General features: G+C 29.4%; 1 protein-coding gene across 1 annotated transcript; it reads left to right on the top strand.

Moving 5' to 3' along the window:
- Positions 1-9,246: 9,246 nt before the first annotated feature.
- LOC121115640 (uncharacterized) lies at positions 9,247-12,035 on the top strand. The gene is made up of 3 exons (XM_040709732.2): positions 9,247-9,406; positions 9,546-11,001; positions 11,076-12,035. The coding sequence occupies exons 1-3, from the start codon at positions 9,302-9,304 to the stop codon at positions 11,978-11,980; spliced, it is 2,466 nt and encodes an 821-aa protein (XP_040565666.1). The 5' UTR covers positions 9,247-9,301; the 3' UTR covers positions 11,981-12,035.
- Positions 12,036-23,218: the final 11,183 nt, after the last annotated feature.

Here is a 23,218-nt window from a genome sequence, read left to right as displayed (position 1 = left end):
CAAAATCAGTATTTTGAAATGGTCAATTATATGTTGCATTTTCAACAGTGTCAAAAGGGGTGCAAATTTGATTATATTTACAGCAAATGGAAGTTTACTATAATATAATGTTATAGTTGTACTAGGATTAGTGTTGTATCAGTCCTTATTTAGGACCGAGGACCGCGGTCCAGTCCAGTGCGGTCCGATCCAGTCTAACTTTTCGGTTCTTAAAGAAGGTATAATCGATCCCTCGTGACGTCAATGAGGGTGTTTTTGCTCCTTTTTATTATTCTGTTATAAACATACATGTAAATCCGGTATGTTTTTTAGCTGGCCTGTTAATTTGTAATTAGTAGTATAAAGAACGAATCTTATTTTCGTTAACAATTGCCATTATTATTTCATTCCTGTGTAGTTATCATCCTTTTTCTAAATATATTCAAAACCGGATTGAACGTTCGTGTGTGCTCATAAAAGACGGAGCGTAGCTCTGAGGATTTGTTGTGGAGTTATAATTGTAATTGCTTGTTGGACTTAGAGTATAATTGGAGATTAAAATTGGAGTAATTCTAGCAAATATCCTATTTTATATTCTTTTTTCCTTCCTCTCTTGTCACAGCGGATTGTAGCTGATCTAATGAAACGTCATGAGCATTATTCTTTATCTCCTCCAAAACATTCTCCAAATTTTTAGGTTAGATTTACCATGTTGATTTTCGTTTTTTTTAGCATGCCCATTCCACACTGGATTTTCACCTTTGGTTATATAATAGAATAAGTTCTATAGCCAAGTAACAATATAATATGTTCGTATTATATTGTATTATAATGAAAAATATTTTTTACAAGATATGTGCAATAATCTTATTACATATATCAATTATATTATTTGGCTCAATAAACCATCGATATTTTTATGAAAAATTTCAAGGACCGACATTTAAGGACCGGTCCTAAAGACTGAAGGTCCTAAGGTCCGATAGAACCAGTCCTAAGACTTGACTGGACTAGACAAAATATATAAGGACCGTCACAACACTAACTAGGATGTACCCGTATTATATACTTTATTACGAATTATTTTATTATGTACATACTAAGAGAAACTCGCTAATCCTCTTCTTTCTTTTTATTACGAATTATTTTATTATACACATACTAAGAATACTTGGTAATCTACGGACATACATACAGTGTCAGGAAAAAATAGCATGATAAAAAATGGCAAGGAAAAAATGATTGAAAAAAGCAAAGAAATTAGTCTAAGTGGAAAAACAGGAAGATTCTTCTAAAATCTTATAACACCTATCACTATCACCAATATAATATATATTAAGAAAAAATAAACAAACGCGACAGCGGTTCGAACGGAAGAAGAGCTAATCACTTAATTCTCCTGTTACTTAAAGATCGACGAACAAGCATTAGCATAATATTAAGCAAGAGCAAAACACGGCACCTAAAAATTCCGAGGCTGGCATCTACGTCGCAAGGAAGGAATCCACTCTACTCCCTTATGAAGCTTTGTAGTTTTCTTCGGAGGAATTTTCATCCCGTCGTCCCTCGTAGTATTCAGAATCTGAATATCTCTTGAGATGGATGATCACTTTAGAAGTATCTTCCTTTGGTTCCCTCTACCTTCTTTTGGTCCTAACTCTTGGAGAGCATAGAAGTCCACTTCTTCCGGTCTTAATGATTGAAGAATGCTCTTAGGTCTTAGCAATTGTCAAATTAAAAGCATTTATAAATATCAAATGTGTCTGTCTAAGAATGATTCAATTATCTAAATGTTTTGTTTGTTATATATTTTAGTTTTATGGTCATAAATTCAAATGGATGCCTATTAGTATTTTGTAATAAACATATTTTGTTCAATATTTCCCATCCAATGCCTTATATCTGAATCTTAATGTGAATGGATCCCGTCAATGTTTCAATCCTTGAATATATTCATTGTTATAATAGATGAAAAGATTCTTGTGCTAGGAAGGAATCCACACTATTCTTGTAGGAAGTTTAGCTTGGTTGGTTTGAATCGCTTCTTAGTATATTTTCATCCCATCATCATCCCCGTATTTATCAGAAATCGAGCATCTCTTGTTGAGGATAAAGTATATCGAATTTCTTTTTTTTTGTCCTTCTTTTTAGAGAACATGGAATTATTTATGTCTTTAATGAATGAAGATCGATCTAAGCATCGAAAAAACACGTCTAAATTTAAAATTTTTGATATGTATCAACATTAAGATAATAACTTATGTATTATATTCATTATGTTGTGATAATCTTAAGTAAACATATTTTACTTTATTATGTTTACATATACAACATTAAGTCTCTTATTTTATTCGGTTAGAATCGGAGTGTATGGAAGAGGGCGTATGACTACACATTGACTAATGACCAATTCAACATATCTATTTATCACAAGTTGATAGATGTTACTTTTATGACTATGAAAATCCTCTTTATAAACTGTTTTGATATTTTCCACTGATATATATTCCATCTAAATTAGTTGAAAATTAATAATTTTTTAAACATACATAAGCAGGAAATAACGATCGAAATCACTAATTTGATGATATATATTTTCTTCATAAAACGACATTTTAATGGCATTTGATAAGTTATTAGTGTATTTAAGATCACCAGAAATGGACTAATATCATAGATAAATAAATAGACTAATACCATGATCAAAAGAAAAAAAAAGATTGGATTTTTTTTTAAAAGAAAGGCAAGCCTATAGGACACAAGAGTCCTATAGGTAAGCCGAAATTAACTAAATTAGATAATTACATTAGTCTCGTCATTAAATATGCATCTAGATTTATTCAATAAATAAACTAATTGATGGAATTTAACTTTGACAAAGGAATTTACATGAATATTTGTATTATAAGTTAATGAAATTGGAGCTAGATTTTCATTATCATCCACTTAGATTCTTTTCCTTTTAATTTCTCCTGCAATTTTTTCCTTGACATTTCCCCCTAAAATCTACAGATAATATAATATTATATTATATTGGATGCCTGCTGATTAAAATCATAGGGTATTTATTTCAGAAACAGATACATTATTTAGTTTTAAAATAAAAGTTCTTCAGAATTCTGAGTTACGTACCTAGGGGGATGTTTAATTCTGATCAGACCAAATTCCTGGTCTCTGGAAGGCAAGTTTCTTTTTTTAAGTAAGTATGATTCTTTTCATAAAATATGATAAAATAGCCTTTGTCTCAAAGTTTTTTTAAGGGATGGGCTATTCATTCGAAAATACACCAAAAAAATTAAAAAGCCAAAAAAAGAATTATTGTCTTGTCTTAGCAGAAAAAGGGAGAACGTATATTGAATAAGAATTAAAAAATGGAATTAAGAAGAGGATTAGCGAGTTAGTTTTAATATGTGTCTTCATTAAGGTTGAAAGAAGAAGATTAATAATTATTATGTTGTTCATCGACAAGTTTTACTAAATTTTAGAGTTATTTAAAACATTAATAAAATAATTCGAAATAAAATATAGTTATTATATAACATTATAGATGTGATCGACATTGACACTCAGGTCAGGGTATTTATAGTAAAAATTACATAGTAGTACTTATACAATATATACATATTAAGAGCATAATAATAAAATAGAAGAAAAAGGGGGAAAATCCATCGGATTAAGGAACATATATTGTATACTACAACAATCAAGGTGTATATTGCTATTAAGTAAATTTAAAATATTATAATAATATAATTAATAAAACAGATAAACTTACATAACATTTCTAATTTATCATCAGCCAACCATTAATATTTTCTTGACATAATATATTGTTACTTTTTAGAAATACTTTGTTTGAAATTATGACATAACTCATAAGTTAAGTAAATATAACTATTTGAAAGTTGGTGTCCACTGTACACCAAAGTGTTTTTCCAACAACTATTGCATAAATAAAGGACTCTATATCTCGGGAACTAATAATTTGATTGCACTCCAAATAGTTTGGAGTTTGATGGAGTTTACATACATGGTTACTAAATTTTATCCTTTTTTATAGATATATTTTTGAAAGTTAGTGGATTTTTTTTGTATTATTTCCAAATATTAGTTTGTTAAATACTTACTGAAAATTTCTGCGCAAGTCCAGGAGTTTCTCCACAGTCGTATTATGTTGGGCGCCTTACGGTTTGAGAAGTATTGCGGTAGGGAATAAAAATATTAACCATTTGGAAAAATATTAAAATATGAGAAGTTGTGTTCAATATTATTGCCAGAAACTATATATTGCTATGTTTTGAAGTAGTAAAAATTACCAGTGTAACTTAATTAACTATTTGGCGTACCCTGGAAAAATATATGATCTCACGTAATTAGTCTAAAAATTATTTTTGAAGTGTAATGTCCTTTCCAATCTTGATTAAAAGCTTCTATGTGCAGAATCAGAGGTGTATTTGAGTCCACCTTTTTCCGAGTCCAAGTCAAGTCAGAGTTGGGTATTACTACAACTCTGAGTGGATATATTTTTAAGTAGAAAAGACTGAGAAAATTTGGAACATACTTTCCTTTTCGAACATAAAAAAAAGCTACAACAACAAAATTTATATTACAATTATTTCTAGTAGAGATCCGAAATTAAGTATAATTAAGTTGATTATATGACTAAATCAGTAATAAATTACATTATTATAAAGCATATTTAAATTGCCTCTAAAATATAAATTACTTATTATAATTATTCATTACACATATAATCAGCTTAATTATGTTTAATTTTGGAACTCTATTTAACGCAACTTTACACAGCTATGTTTAAAATTTGGTCAGAAAATTGAAAAAAATCAATCGAAATTGATATTATTTTTTAAGGCAAATCTTTTAATGTTAGAATATAAGGCTGATTAATTCTTTAGTTTTAACTTGGATATAAAGCAATTAATTCGACACCATTATGATTGCTATAACTTATATTGTCTATTGATATTGGTTTGATTATGAATGTATTTCTTTTCACCAAGATCAATGCTCAGAAATATCTTCTAAATCACCATTGACTCATGAAGCCTATGTATTTGGAGATTTTGGTGCCCTGGATAGGGACCATCAAAATTCATTGGAAAACTATGTGTCCCGAATTCAGTACCTATAATAAAACGGCAAAGCGGTGTTTGCTATATTTGTTTTGATAATTCTCAAGAATTGACCTCATTATTCAAAGAACCTATAGAAAAAAAATCCTTTGGCTGATTGGATTTAAATATTAACGACAGTATTAAGGAGCACATTCAACATGTCCAAAGCAAACGCAGAGATTACAATAGGAGGGTTGAATATGCAAAAAAATAATCAAGAATCTGTTACATTATTGACCTTTGACTTTTCTTAAGCTAAATAAATCCCTTCTCGTCAATTCAAATAAGAAAGACATATTTCATTTCTCTTTATAAAGTTAACCTTTTTGCTACAGAGAATTAAGAATGAGGAAGATCCTATGTGGATATTTTTGATAAAACTGAGCAGGTACATTTTTATATAATGTTTGAGTAATTGTGATCTTGTTCTAAAATAATTTGAGGAAACTATTAAGAAAGGCTCAAATTCTGTAGCATCTCTCTTATATCATGAATTGCAGCGTATAAGTATTGTTCTGCGTCTTAAAATTCAATGTGATAACTTTTTGGTAAGAAAATTAGAATAAGATGGGAAGTTCTTCTACTTTTAATAGTTAATTTCTTTTACAAAGGCCAGAATAAAAAATATATCATTACGGCTTTTGTAGCATACATGGTTCTTTGTTGTGCATTAGATGAAGTTTCTATACTCTTTCTTGCAGAAAATCAAAGTTTTCTCCTCACCGCAGCATCTGTTTCATTTCCAAATCTTATAATAATTAACAAAAAATTTAATGTGTAGAATATTTAGTAGAAGTTTTTGTCAAATCATCTACTAAATTCAATGTTATATCCTCTAAGAAGAGTGAAATTTTTAGACTAGTATTTCTGTTCTCTATAATGAATAAAGAACTATCACATTCGACTTAAAATCTACTTCTCCTCGAGTTAGTTGTACATGTAAAAGAATGGTCTGAACTTATTAAAACATGAAATTTTGTCCAGTGAATTGCCTCTCTCGATTTCTGAAGAGTATATTATTAAGAAAAAAAAACTTATCGGAGGAAAGAATAGAATATTGTAGGAAGAATCTCGTTCCTTTGCTTTCTTGTAATGAAAATGAAAAACTTTTTTTTAAATCTATAAAAAATGAAACGAACTTATCCAACAAAGAATTAATGAATATTCATTTTCCTAATCATAACGATTTCTTGCCTACCTTCACTTTTTCTAAATCTGCCAATTTATCCAAAGATTCTTCATCATTTTTATCTTCATCATCTATGTAATTTTTTGGGAGAAGATACTCCTCAACATTATTGGCTAATTTATTACAAGGTATCACTCAACATTAAGTTGTTTAATTATATTAATTTGTAATCCACCCCTTTTCTATTATCAGTCTCAGCATGCGATTTTGATTGTACAATTAACTTATCAACCCATTTTTATGCCGCACAAGGACTCTCACATGTGCAACTGATGCGTTTATATCACATAGAAAAAGAAGGAAAATGTGTTCTTCATATGAAGGATAGGATTTTCACAGTAAATATTTCAAGAAGGAGTTAAAAAAATTTGAACTTTTAAACATTGCAGGAAAAAAAATCTTAAAAAATCCTGCAAAAGATTTATATGTTCGAAATACAACTGATAACCTTTGAATGGAATTAATGTCCATATTATGTAAATATGTTTTTTTGTCTTATGGAACGAAATTTTTAATAAATTGCCATTTGAAAACTATTTCTAGGGAATTACTTCTACATTTCGAATTTTCAATAAATGGCACTTATACCTCCATATCAGTGGGTTCGTTATATTTTCGTCATCTACGTATTCGACGTCATTTCTAACTGAGTTAAAAAATAATAACACTTTTTTCTTGAGCACTGACATATTGTGATCGGCGATATTGCTTGATATGAGGTAGTTTAGAATATTGATCAGTTGAGTAATTTTTCTCAAATTTATTTTAATTTTATTATTTTTAATAACCAATATGCAAAGGAAAATAACATTAAATAATGAACATTTAAAAAAATAAATATATATTTGATATTATGAATTATTTATTTACTTAAATCCATTGTAAGGTTAATATTTAAGGAAATGGTAGCAATTTGGGATATGATAATTTAATTCAAGGAATTAAACTGTGTAAGACGAATTCTACCATTAATTTTTCCATCATTCGATAGTATTGTTGTAATGCAACAATACGAAATAGTAGACATTAACTAATTCTACTGTATTAATTTCATATTTTATTAAAAGTGTAGCTATACATTTGTAGTTCCGTTCTTCCCTAACTATTTTAGAAACAGACACCAAAATTTTACAGTAAGAATCTGGTCACCCTGAATCTCACAACCGATAAAAATAATTTAAATCCCCTATTTATCAATTATCTGTGATTATATTTTTGTATCTTATTGATTCCTTATACTTTCTTTTGACATACCAATGCTATTTCATTATTTTGATTGTAGTCATGCAAGTACAAGTATCAAAATTATTACTATTAGTATTCTGTATTACATGCTATTCAATCAATATATATGTAGAGATTCTATAGAAAAATTTATTTCCTGATTATCATTTAAATATATTTCCAAAATATGTATCTCTAAAGAAATAATAGTCGAACTCACTAGGCAAAAAAAAAAGGCTTAATCAAGACATTATATTCAGTTATGTTAGCAACATAATTACATTGAGCTCTTTTTTTATTATATTCAGTATATAGGATAGATTTATTATATGTGTACTTTATGGAATATAATTTGTATTGCAGACAAAATGTTAGAGAAAATAGATATATATTATCTTTAAGAGTCTAGAATCACTTTTCTCTTGTTTTCCAATGAAAAAATAGACTCACAAGTAATTAAGAAATTAGAGATGAAGCAGAAGTGTTCAAGCTATATAATTATCCATATAGACCGTACATCACAAACTCTACCTAATAAATAGAATCGCTATAAGTGATTTCATCATTACAAGACACTGAAGGACTCTTATCAATGAAAGTTTTCTTAGAATGGGAGAGGAATCATAGTTGTCTTTAGGAGGAATTGACTCAATAATTTCAGTTTGATTTATTCTTAAGAATAGAGGTGATCATTCACTAGTCGCTATCAAGCTATCAAAAGCCTTGATGAGAAGGAACATCGGAACAATGAATGATTCCTCCATTAAAGGAGATGAGAACCCCCGAGAGAGTCACAAAAGGTGCAAGATCCCTTGAACCGAACATGAAGTTGAAACAGGGATCAGAAGGCGGAAATTATGGGTAAATGGAGGTCCATATAACCAAATGGTTCGTGGGAAAGAAACCATCCAACTTATATTTGTTTACTTTTCTTTTGAAATTAGGAATAAAACATAAATTTTGATAAATTAAAACGGATTATATTGACATTTTTAAGCTAAAAATTGGAACAAAATATGAAATATTTTGACTAGATTTTGGTAATTCAGTAACGTGAAACAAATTTAACTATTGTTTGGGTCATCAATATTGTATTAATATATTCATTTATGTCTTAAAGTTAACTAAAAAGAAGCATGGTGAAAATAATTTTTTCATACTTAAAAGTTGACTTAAACCCATAAAAGTTTAAAAGTAATCAAAAATTTCAAATAAAAAATTATGGGAAGCAAGATTTGATACGGAAAAACTAAATTGATTATGGAACTTGAAATATCTTTTTTTGGTTGATTTGTCTTATTTTCCCATAAAAAGGGATTATATTTTCCTTATAAATATATCTTATACAATTAAGTAATAAGATTTTTAATGGCCCTATGTTATTTTTAAGATTATGAGACTTACATTATTGGAATTGTAGGTTAGAAAGGTCATGCATGATTCTTGTGTACAATTATTTTTAACTAAAGGAGTTTCCCTAAAAAATGTAGAATCAACAATCGTCTTATTAAAAATGTATGTACAGATGTAATATCTCTCTGCTGTTGTAAAAGCAAATGTATAAAATCAATGTAAATTTATGTCATTCTCATAGATAATAAGGAATGTGAGTAATTAATGAAAGTTGAATATTTATGACTGTATTAGAGGATTATATTTTAGACTAGATATAATTAATTAATAAAATATGGAGGACATGTAATATAAGATTCTGTATATTTTTCATTGATTTACGAATAACTGTTATTTCTTAGTTTTCATAACTTAGTCGTCGCTAATGGACTTCTTCAAATGGATAATTATCTTCCTTACTTTTATGTCAACGTCAACTGCTCAAATTTTGCCTTTTCTATATAACCCAAATTTGAGGAATAGAGGGAATGTAATCGTTTAATAATCTTATCGTAAAAATATAAATATCAATTACACTTTAGTACTCGATAACGATAAATTATTTTTCTTACATATCATTACACAAGTACAATATTTTTGATAAGGTTATTAAATACGATTTTCTACAGATGGTTGATAACTTTGATTTTATTGGGATACCATCGTATCTTTCAGAAACAACTTCTTCAACAAGTAATGTCTTACATAAACAGAGTTCAGAAGGAGTGCCGCCCACAAAAGCAGTTTCTTCAGTGACAACAATTCATCATGGAGGACCTCAAACGACAATGTTTCCTCTCAGGGAGTTAAATGTTCATAAATTTTTAAATGGATACAATAAGAAGGAAATTCGTCTCTTGAACACAAAAGCTGATGCTCAACACTATCATGATAACATTGGGGAAGTCCGTGTTCAGAAGGATCCATCTAATGCTTTAGATTTTCATGTTGACTTCCCCGAAAAGTTTGAACAAGATTGGGAAAATTTACTCATGTGGCAAGAGGATATAGAGCGAGAAGGAAAGATGCATAAAGTTCTTCATATACACCTACCAGCAACATCAAGAGACTTTACTTTATCAACTTCCTTTCATACCATGACCACTACCAATTATCCACCGAAGGAAATATTATTCAATGAGAGTTTGATCATGAAAAATAACCAGTCTCATATCCTACTTAATATACCCCTTTTCGAAGAAATCGCAAAGAATCGTGCTTATAAACAAGAGTCCCTTACAAACAAAACTACATTGATCAATATCGAAATTCCTTCCACTATAGAAAAAATGTTTAATGGTAGCCTTAAGTTACTAGTTAATGGACGACCAATGGCAGAATCCTATTCAGCCAAACAACCATTTTGGATCCCAAAAAATATCACAAAAGTAGGAGATGTAGAGTATAAAACTGTTTTTATTTTGAGAAATAATAATGAAACCTCAACTAGAACAACGCAATTGACGCAAACCCATCCCCTTACTACGACCTCTACAGATAAGATTGAATCATCTTCTATCGATATTAAATCATATATCAAAGACACCAAAAAAAAATCGAAAAAAAAAAGTCCAATATTCAAATCTGCTTCTCCTACTCTTTCACAAATTCAGGAAAGTAGCAAAATAATATCCAATCCTACTACAACCACAACTCATCAAATCATAACGACGACTCCATTAGAGATCACCACAACTGGCATCATTAAAGAGCAAAGGGATGAGAGCCTAAAAATGGTAATAACTAACTCAACCTCTTCTGTTACTACAGTCATTACTACAACAACCATTTTAAAAACTGATAGTACAGAAACAACATCTATTGACTCCACTACAAACCTCAACTCAAAATCACCTAGTACTTTTCATAATATTACTACACACTCTTATAGTACTGTAAAATCATCTTTAACAAATGGTAATAAAAGCTATGGAGCTCAGGTTGAATCCTCGAGTTTAAGGATTTTGAGCAATGTTTTCCCTCTCAACGATTCTAGGATTCTCAAAAAGATCAAGTACGATCCCAATAAACCAAAATTAAATCAATCTGCTTGGCCTAAGTCCAACTACATTGAAGGAAATTGGTGTAAGTAGGTTTTTGAAGGTATACATATGTGCATATGTACATTTATGTTTTAACCTATATTCTCTTTATATCAGTTTTGGTAACGGGAGGCAAGGGTAATGCTAAAAATGAGAGTGAAGGTATCAGAGGAATTGGCTTGTTAGGTTCATGCAATTTAAGGAATAAAGATTTTCCAATGGGTATTTATGGCCATATGATAACACTTTTCAGAAACCATTCCGTTATTTGTGGAGGATTCTCAAAAACTAATTTGATCGTACAAAAATGTTATATATACAAAGATGGAGTATGGAATAGTCATGTAATTCCTCCAATTCCCTCTGTATCACGAGGATCATTGGTAAGCGTTCGTACAAAATTGTACTTGATAGGAGGTAAGAATGAGGAAAGTTCCAAGCCTTCCTCTAAAACATTGGTCTTTGACTACGATAAATGGAATAAATGGAAAAAAGGAACGACTTTGCAAAAAAGTAGAGAAGGGGCATGTACTGTAGTTTGGAAAGGGATCTTAATTGTGATGGGTGGAGGAGATGGATCTAATTATTTTTCAGATTCAGAGATTTACGATACAAATGGAGGTTGGAAGTGGAAACCATTACCTTGGGACATGAATTTGAAAAGAAAATATCATGGATGTGCTGTACTCGAATCCGTTATTTATGTTGTTGGAGGAATAGGATCTAAGGATTCATCAAGAACAATTGAATGCGTGGATTTCAATAGTAACACTGGATGGAAGCTTGTTACTCGGTTACATAGTCCAAGAAACTTTTATCCTCAAGTTCAAATAATTCAGAGGGACATGTTTGTGTTTTATGGTAAAACTCATCCAACAAACACGTTTGAAATAATTGAACTTGATTCAAAATCTTGGTTGAAACGGAGGTCAAGAACAGCATTGATGGATGCTCGAGTATTTACACTATCCAATAAGGTGGAAAATTTAGATACATGTAGTGAATTTATTAGAGCTAATTAGAAAATGAATAGATGTATTTTGTCGGTTGCATCAGAAATATAGATCCAACACACGATGTTATATTTATTGAATCTCTCTAATTTTCCTTTATAAACAAAAGGAAAAAGCAGCAGAAAAATCGACCCCTGAAAGAATTTAATTGATTTTGTTAGTGGGATACATAGACATAAGTGAAAAAGAAATTGAAACTACGTCAGTTGTCAAAAAAAAAAAAAAAAAAAAGGAGTAGAGGCCCAAAATATTCCAATTTGTAGCTGTAATATTTGAATAATTTCGTTGTATCTGATAATTCATTTTTTTAAATTCAAAATAATCTGTATATATATAATAGAGTTTTTGTGTGTATGTCCTTTTACTTTTTCTATAGTAAAATTTAAATGAGAGGCTTTGTCAGGACATTTATTTTACATAATTATCTAAAAATATTACTCAGCACAATCTTTATTTGATATGTGAGCCCTCAGCTCTAATAATTGTCTCAATACAATGCCTAAATCCCTTGCAGATCTTGACTATGTAGTCAAGTTAGAGCTTGGTCAACTCCTTTTTGATGGAAGCCTCTAGAGTTTAGATGACACTGAGCTTCGTCTTGAGTGAAAAAAAAGTTGTTCCCCAAATTTTCTCTGGCCCAAAGTAGCATTTTCTTATCCAGAAGTTCGATGTGAGCATCTGCATTACGCTGCTCCTTTCTCTCCACAGCTTGTGCTGGCCACTGTATTTTTTGTTCACTGAAATTGAGAAATTGTCTGGATTTTCGGTTGGGATGTAGAAGCTATTCTGCTTATTCAAAGTGGCACGAAAGGGGATATTTGTTTAATTAGAAAAGAGCTAAACTTTGCCCGAATTTTTGTTGGACTTGATAAAATTTGGAATCTTCTTTGCTCTTTCCAACCGTCTCAGCTTGCTCTGTTCAGAGATAAGATGTCTTGTTGTCCTCCTCCTTCAATGTAATCCCGGATTGAAAATAATAAAATATGTACCACTAGATAAGATCAACCCTGTATATATATTAAGAATGATTACGGAATGGTAAGTAATAAAAATAAAAGGTCAGGTTAAAAGTAAAGTGGTATTAACCTCATAAGCAAGCCCATTTTATGTAACAGCGCCCCTTTTTTACTCGCGATATTACTCGCGCAGTAATATCTATATCTCAGCTTCTATAATTGATGGATACACATTCAAAAAAAAAAAAAAAAAAAAGAGCAAGAAATGGTGTATTTTTAAACGTAAAATGCTTTAAGACACATTTCAGAATGGTTAAATTCAACTTTTGTAAATAAATTTGGCAAAAAATACAATTTTAGAGCCAAATTTTGAAACAAATTCCAATCAAAAGGTATTTTGGTAAATAGAATAGGAATAAAACAATAATGTTTGAAATTGTAGTAATAATAAAATGATAAAAAACAGATTATATAGTTACGTGTATACATATAGACATTAATACAGAATGATTTGAAAAGTATCAACAATGCCACTATTATGAGAGAAAATATATACAGGCCTGTATAATCCCAATTTCCAACAATCTTAATAACTTGTAATATTTGTTCATCATAAATATTGTGTACATAATTATTATTAGGCCTAACCCCCTTCCCATCCTTAACACTAACCAAATGATTTATGAGTGTATCCCATCCAAGTAAAGTCATAAATACCACCGAAGTTGACCACAAATGTCCCATGATATAGCCACAATGTCATTTTGAAAAAGAATATTGAGTAACCTTTTTTCATTGGCTTCCGATTCTTCTGTAGCTTACTCATTATCTCATCTTCAGTCGGAAATGTGATGGGCTCTATTGCTTCACATACATATGTCCTCCAATATGGTGAGGAGATTTTCTCTCATGGTCCCTTCGTGAATTTGTTAACCTTATACAGTCCAGGTCTAACCATCACATATCTCGGATGAGTCACTCGTTGTTACTGGAGCTCTTACCTAAAGAATTGTCTCAATTCTGTAGCATTATTTGCAATCAAATTCTATAGCTCTTATCCTAAAGTTACTGGACCACCATACTCCTTACACTTAAACAAGAAATCGCTTTTCTTGATGTTCTTCTTCAACTTCTCCCTCTCTATACTTTACTATTCTTTCGTCCATTCAGTTTCTCCATGATCCAATGATATGGCACTCTTTTCAATTACTCTTGAGACACGGGAGGTAAACATGAGGTCATCTTATATCCTCTTTGTTTAAAAAAAAACACGATTATATATTTGATCATGCTGCTAAATACCGAAACTTAGCTAGGTATATCTCAAATTTCGGATTATTGGTTGGCCTATGTTCCTTTTGCTTATCTAACAATTTATGAATATGTGGAGCTCTCACCTCCCAATATTACTTGTTAGACTGTTACCTTACCCTTCTGCACATCTCAGAAGGAATTTGTCAAGTTATGTATATGGAATTTTGTTTGCTATGTCTACATTGCATTCTTTAAGTGTTTTCATCATGCCCTCCCTTAAGTCTTTAAGCATTTTCAGCAGATATGTGCACAGTATTGTCTTATTTTAAATTTCTGCACAGTTAACGAATGACATTGCAATGTTGTATGCAAAAATGGCGAGAGCGTTAAATGCGTCTATAATGAAAGTATGGTAATTTATCTGTTCTACATTGTATTTTCTATTATATTTTTTACTTTGAGTTGGAACTTTTGAGTTCTTGTAAAAGTATAGGATGATTCCATACATACAAGATATGAAGTGATTGATGTATTAATGAAAATAGAGGCTAGATTAGAAAGTAACCCACACATATCTTGATGGAAAGAGTATATTTACAATTAATTATCCTTTGATCAAAGGAGATAATATCTACCGAGTGAGGCCCCTCTACGAAATGAACAGTATGTGGGAATGTCAAATTTAAGCTGGAAGGGGGCGTGCTCCTAGGATATTTACCCACAAAAAAGATGGAATAATTAATATCATATAATTCATGTGTAGATACGTAGAAATGCATGCATTTTTAAGCATGCGAGAATACAATTTGGTTTATAAGTGTACGGTACAAGTTATGAGAATGAGTTAATTTTTGTAGGCTCGATGTACTCACTTCCCCTTGATATCACATGAATCATGTTATATCAACTAAAAAAATCTTAGCAACGATTAGTTTTTTAATCTGTAAAAACTACAAATGATGCCTGTAGGATTTATAAAGTCATCTTACTTTTGGAACACACCTCGTATGTTTATATTAAGCAATAAAATGAAAATAATCAAATATGTTTAATTCGAATGTGCCAACTCAAGACATTGTCTAATGTTCACCAAATGTGGAAGAGTTATTCTAAAGGTAAGTCTCAATACCAGAACAAAGTACAAATATATCCCGTAACTTTTGAAAAAAAATAGGGTAGAGTGATCACCCTATTGTCCAACATGTACAAAGGATTTCCTCATCAAGGTTTGTGCAAGGTTCATGGCCCTGTTGGAGGCTACGGTTGAAGCTGGAGGTGGTTCCTTTGAGTTATTTAATTCACTATGATCACTATATGTAAGAGCAGAAGATTTTTTATTGAATGATGATAAATAAATGTAGTTCCTTAATCTTTATGTTAAGAATTTCCTTTAACATTAAACACCTAAAGTTAACACCACTTGAAGTTAACGTTTCTCTCTTTAACTTTTCACTCAATATCATATTCTAGTCGAATCCTATCGAGAGCTCTTCAACATTCAGGGGGAGAAGGGGTAGACACAACATGTTCTTGACTCTTTCCCATCATTTTTAATATGCACAAATTTATTGTTCTTTTTTTTTTGCCGAACACAAGGTATGAAATGAAGTACAATTGTAGGTTTTTTAAAATAAATTGAGCTATTTGTATGGAAATTATGGATAGCTATTCCATCAAATCATTAGTCAAGGTAAATAAATTAATAATGGTAAATAACCTGTGAGGAATTTACGTATATGTACATAGGTAACAGTTTCAATGAATTAGGATTGACCTGAGAATAGTCAATTTATGGGAAAAGGGCGAGTTTCTTCCTAGAAGGCTTAACGCCCACCTGCTTTCGCTCAAATTATAAGATTCTTTCCAAATGGAGCTTTATCCTTGATATTTAGTGACTGTTTTATTTCAAATTGAAAACAATATAAATTTATTTTTAAATTAAAGTTAAACCAGATATTATTAACCTTTCTTAATTTATTTTTCTTGGAGCTATGAGGCCAAGAAAAAAATGCTTAAGTATTATTATTGAAGATTATTCGAGTTCCAAATATGATAAAAGTATTAAAAATGTTATTTTCGTCTTTCAACATTAGGTTTGGAAATATATTCCTGTTATTTTTCTCTATCTTTAACGCCAAGCCATTAAAAAGCTTCGAATCTTAAAAATAGAAAACAATAACTGAAACCTTATGGACTTTTTATAAAAAAAAGGAATGAAGAAATCGGATAAAGAAAACCTAAGAAAACAAGGATTAAGTTCAGTTAAGTTTATTGATGCTATTAAATATTGTTATTAGTATTTTAGAAACTGAAAGTAGATATCTAAAGATTGAAGAATCTTGATGGTATTATATTTTTATCCTCAGTAAAAACAAAAAAAAAAGTTTGATAAAATTGAAGTATTAGCCATTAGTCCACATGATTTCATCAATGCTTATTTTTTGTAAATTATAAAATCGATCATAGAAAAAAAATAATCAATAATTTGATACTTATGATAAAATTAAGATCCCTTAAACTAAGGCTTCACCGTATCACTTGTTGGTTTTTAGTCTTTAATAAAGAGATTCTAAGGATAGGTAAGAAGCATATCAAAAAAAAAAAAAAAAAAAATAAGAAAAAAATCATGTAATAGACACTTAAATAAACACTGGACGAGATTTGATTTCTTAAAGTATTTTCTTAAAGAGTTAATAATATTCACATTTTTATATTATTTTATTAATAAAAAGGTTTTAAAATCAAATTTAATTTTAGCCTTACTATTTGAATGCAAGATAATATTCTAAGCTCTCAAGAAAAAATAACTGGAAATAGCTAATAGTAATAAATAATTTTCTTTTTGGCTTATACATAGACTCAAATATATATATATATTGCGTTCCTGACGACCACCATGAGCCAACACTTTTGCGAACAAAAACATTTTAATTATTGTATTACCATTATTATGGTCCTGATTTGAACTATAAATCATGGAATCAATTCATATAAATACTTGATTGATATCCTTTAACAATATTTAACTATTTTTTTGCAAAATTTTTTTAATTTATTTTCTTACTTCATATACAGTTTCCCTTATTATGAGTTGTCCAACAATATGTACATTTGATTGAGAAACTTGTCTTAAAATTTAAGACTGTTATTTGATTCGATTTGAAGTTCAGTAAAGTGTTTCTGACTGTTTTAGTATCCAAAGTAATTCATAGGCCTACAATTTGTTTTTCTCCAAATTAAAAATATTGTTTATATTCCTTGAGAAAAGGAAATTTAATGAAACATTTGAAACTGAGCAACATCACTTAAACATTGAAACTTCTAAATCCCTATACAGATAGATAATGTTGTTGAATAAAGTCCTTTTCAAATGGCTAAAGAGGTAAAAAATGCCCTTTGAAGATTGAAACTTTACAAACATAACTTTTTTTATCAAAACACAAAAGAAGGTCGAACTAACAGGTCACTCAATAAGTGAGACACCCTAGTACACATGCTAAAATATAAATTTAGAAGAAGTTGACCTTTTTTGTCACTTTTGACCTCTTTATTTGATCTTAAATCTTTATTTTATTAACTTAAAATATTATATAACTACTGCTTTAAGTATAAAAGGTCTTTAATAATCCCAACATTCCCGAGTTTCTTCTTATTACTTTGAAAATAGATTAAAACGCGAATTTATGGTTGAAAAGTAGTTTTTGAGGGTTTTTTTTTCACAAAAATATTACTAAGATATACAGTCACTAGAAAAGCTGGGCTAAAATTTAATTTGCTCATTTTCATAAATTAAACACCGAAAACACCTTTTTATATTAACTTGTAAATATCCTCACACCAAGTCTGCATTGTTATGGCCAGTAAAGTAAATATATCTTAGCTCTCTATATTTAAGTTATGATTAAATATTTCAGCTATACTTATGGGTCCCAAAACATGGTGCCATATAAAAAAACAACTAGAATCCTGATTCCTAATTTCTAACATTGTAATTGAACCAAATGAATTAAAGCTTATTTATAAGTTCACTTGATAAGATTCTCAGAACTTGGATTTGTTTTTAGAGTTCCAAATTTGTTCCAAACGATGACTATTTCTAAAATGATTACTTCTTTTCAGCTGTATAATTTTATTTCTCTAAACTTTTATAGGATAGTATACCTCAATCTACAAGTTCAGCTTTACATATTGCTTGTAATCTCAATTAATTTTTCCTACTTTATGAATTGAACGCTGAATAAAACGTTGAACATTACAAAAAATAAATTGAACGGAACGCTCAACGGAGTGCCAAAAAGCCTATTCTGATAAAATAAACATATCAAAATTGAATAATACATTATAAATATTTTACACTATATTAAAAATAAGTGTAATATTATTTTGTAAAATATTTTATTTATGTTGTTTTCCCAGTTTTTTCAATCATTTTAATTTTTTTATTTCTTACAAATCAATATCGTCTTTATTACTGATATCATTCCTCAAAATATCCAAACTTTGATAATAAAATTATAAGATTTATTTAGTGTGCGTAGCTATGTTTGTTATGAAGACCAATGTTTTGTATATTTTTGCTCTTCCATCCCTTGTTAGCATATTCCATGAAAGTAATCCATGCTTTTACCAACTAAGAGTAAAAAAGGAAGAGTGGATAAAGTGTTTCGTGTATAGAGTATAGATTATGACACCAAAATTAGTTAATCTTTATTACATATTGTATTTTGTTAGTTCTTTTTATAATTAGAATATATCTACATATTTTAATGCTAATTAATATTTAGAAAGACTATTGTGCACCATTAATACGATAGTGGTCTGAAAATTTTCCAACCTAACAAACATTTAAGACATTTTTTCTGAATTTTTATTTTTCAACATATTCTCCTTGGAACTCTGCACACTTCTCCTAGCGATGCTCCCATCTATGAAACCCGTCCAAACAGTAATCTACGTTTTTCTCTGCAAAATAATTGCTCACCGGACACTTTTTGTTTTCGGGACAATTACTCCGAGTTAAGGTAACTTAAACGCGTAAAATTTTCACAAAACAAAAAAATATATATATATTACAAGAGAGCTTGATACTCGATTTTATCCATTTTCACAAAAATAATCACATCAAATCACTCAACCGACTTTTAGATAAAACAACCACGCGTTGAAAACGGCTGAAACTTTGGTGAGTAACTATCCAGAGATGCTAGATAGATGTTACCAAGGTTAATAGAAATGCAAGGTTAGAGCATCATGTAATCGGGCTTGCTAGAATTTTCAATTTGCAGTAACTTCTGGGCCAGACAGATAGATTTTGACATCATATAGGCATATTAGACTAGAAAATTTATTATCAACAGTATTTATTCTTTGACGTCACTATTAAAAGGTGTGGTGGAATTCAAACATCAGTAGGAAAAGCTTCATTGTATAAATTAATTATAATTGATAATATTGTAGAGAAAAACGCGTGCAAGGAGAAGGGGGGGGGGAAGACAAATGGTATCATTGTTTAAAATACTGATGTGATTATCAGTTGCCTGCTTTATTATGATTTTTGAGGGTATAACGAATGTATTTATTAGCAAAATGTTTAATAAAGATATACTACATATAATTGACTTAGACGTTTTTTATCCGTTACAGTAGATTTGAAAAGGTCACACTCCATGAAATTGTAATTAATTATGAACCTTATTCTCAGAATAATAGCTAATGAAAAGACAAAGTAGAGTATTTCGAAATATATTTGAAGTTCCAAGTTTAAAAAAGAAGGCTTTAATTAAATATAATCTACATACTAAAAAAAATATACTATCATACATTTATGTTAAATATACAAAATTAATCAATTGGAATCATATAACTAATAACAATAAATTATATATACAGAATATTGAAATAATAAATTGAATAATATTTTCTAGTTCTGACATCGGAATCCAGTTGAATATGTATTAACTTTAGGTTGCAAAACACAAGCGAGACGTGAAGTTTAATCAAAAAGATAATCACCCCTCTTCTTCATGTGGAAGTTGCTATATACAATTGGGCACAGGATCGATATATCTCTACCGATGAGATCTAAATAATTATTAATAATAAAGTAAATGTCCAAATCATAAAATTAGACAATAAATATACTAATAAAAAAAATGTTTCAATTAAATCCATCTTAAAGATTTAGAGCAAAAGCTAATTATGTAGTAATGTCCGGCGATATTACTCCTTATTAAGAGCATCAAAAAGATTTTTTCCCCGTTATTTATGCTTGTGTAACAACATACTATTATCATGAAGGATATACACAATTGATATGTTTAGCTAAAATAGAATCATATTTTATGGTTAGATTTACAAAAAATTGAATACTTACTGTTAGATAGTACAAAATTCAGAGTTCCATTTCGAAATTAGTAAATATTTTATACTTTTTACTGATAACTTGATCGTCATTTGGTGTGGATGACTCAAAACATTTTTATAAGTAATTCTATAAATGACATCAGTACCAACATCTTGCATTAATTTAATGATGGTTCCTTGGGAAGGGCTAGGTTTACCCGTGTATTTCTCCATAAATTTTTTGAACGTAGATGATTAGCAATGGATAAGGGTGTATACATGCAATAAGCATCTTTGTGAGATCAGAGTTAAAGTCTGACTTTATGTATTCATCATTAACTTGATTTTTTAGATGAATATCCATGGTCTTGATATGAGATGAGGATAATGAGTGGCGTGTAATTCTAGAAATGGGACTAAAGGCACATTTATATCGACAAATCTAACAGTAAGTATTCATTTTTTTTTTATAAATCTAATCATAAAATATGATTTTATTTTAGCGAAAATTATCAAGAATTATGATATACAACTCATTAAATGGCAAAAACAAGTGCTTAAGTGGTCACAAACAACGGGAGTAGTAGCTGTGGATGGGTTGCAACTAGTTTGTCTGACATTAGTTTCTTCACTTAAAGACTTGGGTATGATCATTAGGTTTTCCAATATTACATAGTCAATAAATATTACTTTTTTATCAATTAAGAATTAGCTATGGTTGATAAGCCCCAAGAAATGGTGTTCAAAAAACTAATAAAAGGCAAAAACAACTGCTTAAATGGCCACAACAACGGGGGTAGTTACATTGGGTGTAGCATTATAATTAGCAATTGTGCATATCCCTTATGACAATAGTATGTTGTTACACAAGCATAAATAACAGGGGAAATCTTTCTTTAATAAGGAGTAATATCGCTGGACATTACTAAATAATTAGATTTTGCACTAAATCTTTACGATGGATTTAATTCCAACATTTTTTTTATTAGTATATTTATTGTCTAACTTTATGATTTTGACATTTACTTTATTATTAATAATTATTTAGATCTCATCCGTTGAGATATATCTATCATGTGCACAATTGTATATAGCAACTTCCACATTAGGAAAAAAAGGGCAATAATCTTTTTTATTAAACTCCACGTCTGACTTTTGTTTAGCAACTTAAAGTTATGACATATTTAACTGAATTCATGTCAGAAGAAGAAAATATTATTAGGATCAATCTATTATTTCAATATTCTGTATTTATAATTTATTGTTATTATTAGTTATATGATTCCAATTGTTTAGTTTTGTATATATTCAAATAAATGTTTTATTATGTAGTATGTAGATTATATTTAATTTAAGCCTTCTTTTTAAACTTGGAACTTCAAATATATTTCGAAATACTCTACTTTGCCGTTTCATTAGTTATTATTCTGAGACTATGGTTCATAATTAATTACAATTTCGTGGAGTGTGACGTTTTCAAATCTACTTTAACGGATAAAAAACGTCTAAGTCAATTATACGTAGTATAACTTCATTTAACATTTTGCTAATAAATACTTTCGTTATACCCTCAAAAATCCTAACAAAGCAGGTATATGATAATCAGATTAGTATTTTAAACAATGATACCATAAGTTTTTCTCTCCCCCCCCCTTCTCCTCGCACGCGTTTTTCTCTACAATATTATCGACTATAGGTTTAACCAATGACAACTCTTTAGCAGTCCTTTGTATAACCTGGTATTATTTTAACTTAGATGTAACTAGCTTTTATTTACATGTACTACCATCTTCACGTTGAGATCAGAAACTTTTCAGACCACCCTCGTATTTTAATGCTAATTAATATTTCTAAAGACCATCAATAATACATAAATTAACTTATAGTGTAAATAATAACTTATATAATAATAATTATAATTTATATAACTGATTTCATCCATTATACCAGAATGAGGTTAGTAATATATACTAAAATGGCAAGTCTCCAAGATAGACTCATTTTCATTTAAAAAAAATATTATTAACAGACATTAACAACCAATATAAATTTATAGTAAAATATATTGGCCAATTTTTAAAAATCGATTCAGAGTTTTTTAATATATAAATAGGACTATGTAAGCCTACTTGAGGAATGAAAAGCAATTACATTGTTTTACATAAAAGTACAAGGAGATAAATGTTGGGGATTTTTTGATCAATTTTGTTATTTTGGTAATTTAAACAAATAGTTTTTGTACTTATAAAGGTGCGAGTAAACTTTGTATAGTTTTGTCTGTTTCCGTATTCAATTAGAAACATCTGCATTTAATTGTCTACAAATTATGACATTGATTTATTTATGCTCCTTTTTGTTCTTTTTCTTATTATTTATAGATATTTCCAAAGCTATAAACATGGATGTTGTTCCTTAAGATATAGGTTAAGGTACGCATCGTCGGACACATTGAAGAGGTGTTTACTTTCATGTTACTCATCGTACGTTATATTTGAGATTTTTTTAAATAAACACATTGACAAATATGTTTCTAATAAGTTTGTATCAGAATATTTTCATTCAAACATCGAATACAGATTTAAAAACTCAACAAAATAAACCCAAAATTAATTGATTCGGATAAGTTTCAAATTCATTTTTTCATTTCGGACGTTATCGGTATCATTTTCTTAATTTCGGACACTATGAAATAGAA

The sequence above is a fragment of the Lepeophtheirus salmonis genome, chromosome 4, assembly GCF_016086655.4.
Source record: "Lepeophtheirus salmonis chromosome 4, UVic_Lsal_1.4, whole genome shotgun sequence".
In the NCBI taxonomy this organism is placed as follows: domain Eukaryota; kingdom Metazoa; phylum Arthropoda; class Copepoda; order Siphonostomatoida; family Caligidae; genus Lepeophtheirus; species Lepeophtheirus salmonis.
Note: the sequence above shows the minus strand (reverse complement) of the source record. Positions and strands in the feature narration are given on the sequence as shown.

Bases quoted from the DNA above. Each gene is read 5' to 3' on its own strand.
- LOC121115640 (XM_040709732.2), top strand. From the start codon at position 9,302: ATGGACTTCTTCAAATGGATAATTATCTTCCTTACTTTTATGTCAACG. The intron at 9,407-9,545 runs GTAATCGTTTAA...GATTTTCTACAG, and splicing joins ATTTGAGGAATAGAGGGAAT to ATGGTTGATAACTTTGATTT. The intron at 11,002-11,075 runs GTAAGTAGGTTT...TCTTTATATCAG, and splicing joins CTACATTGAAGGAAATTGGT to TTTTGGTAACGGGAGGCAAG.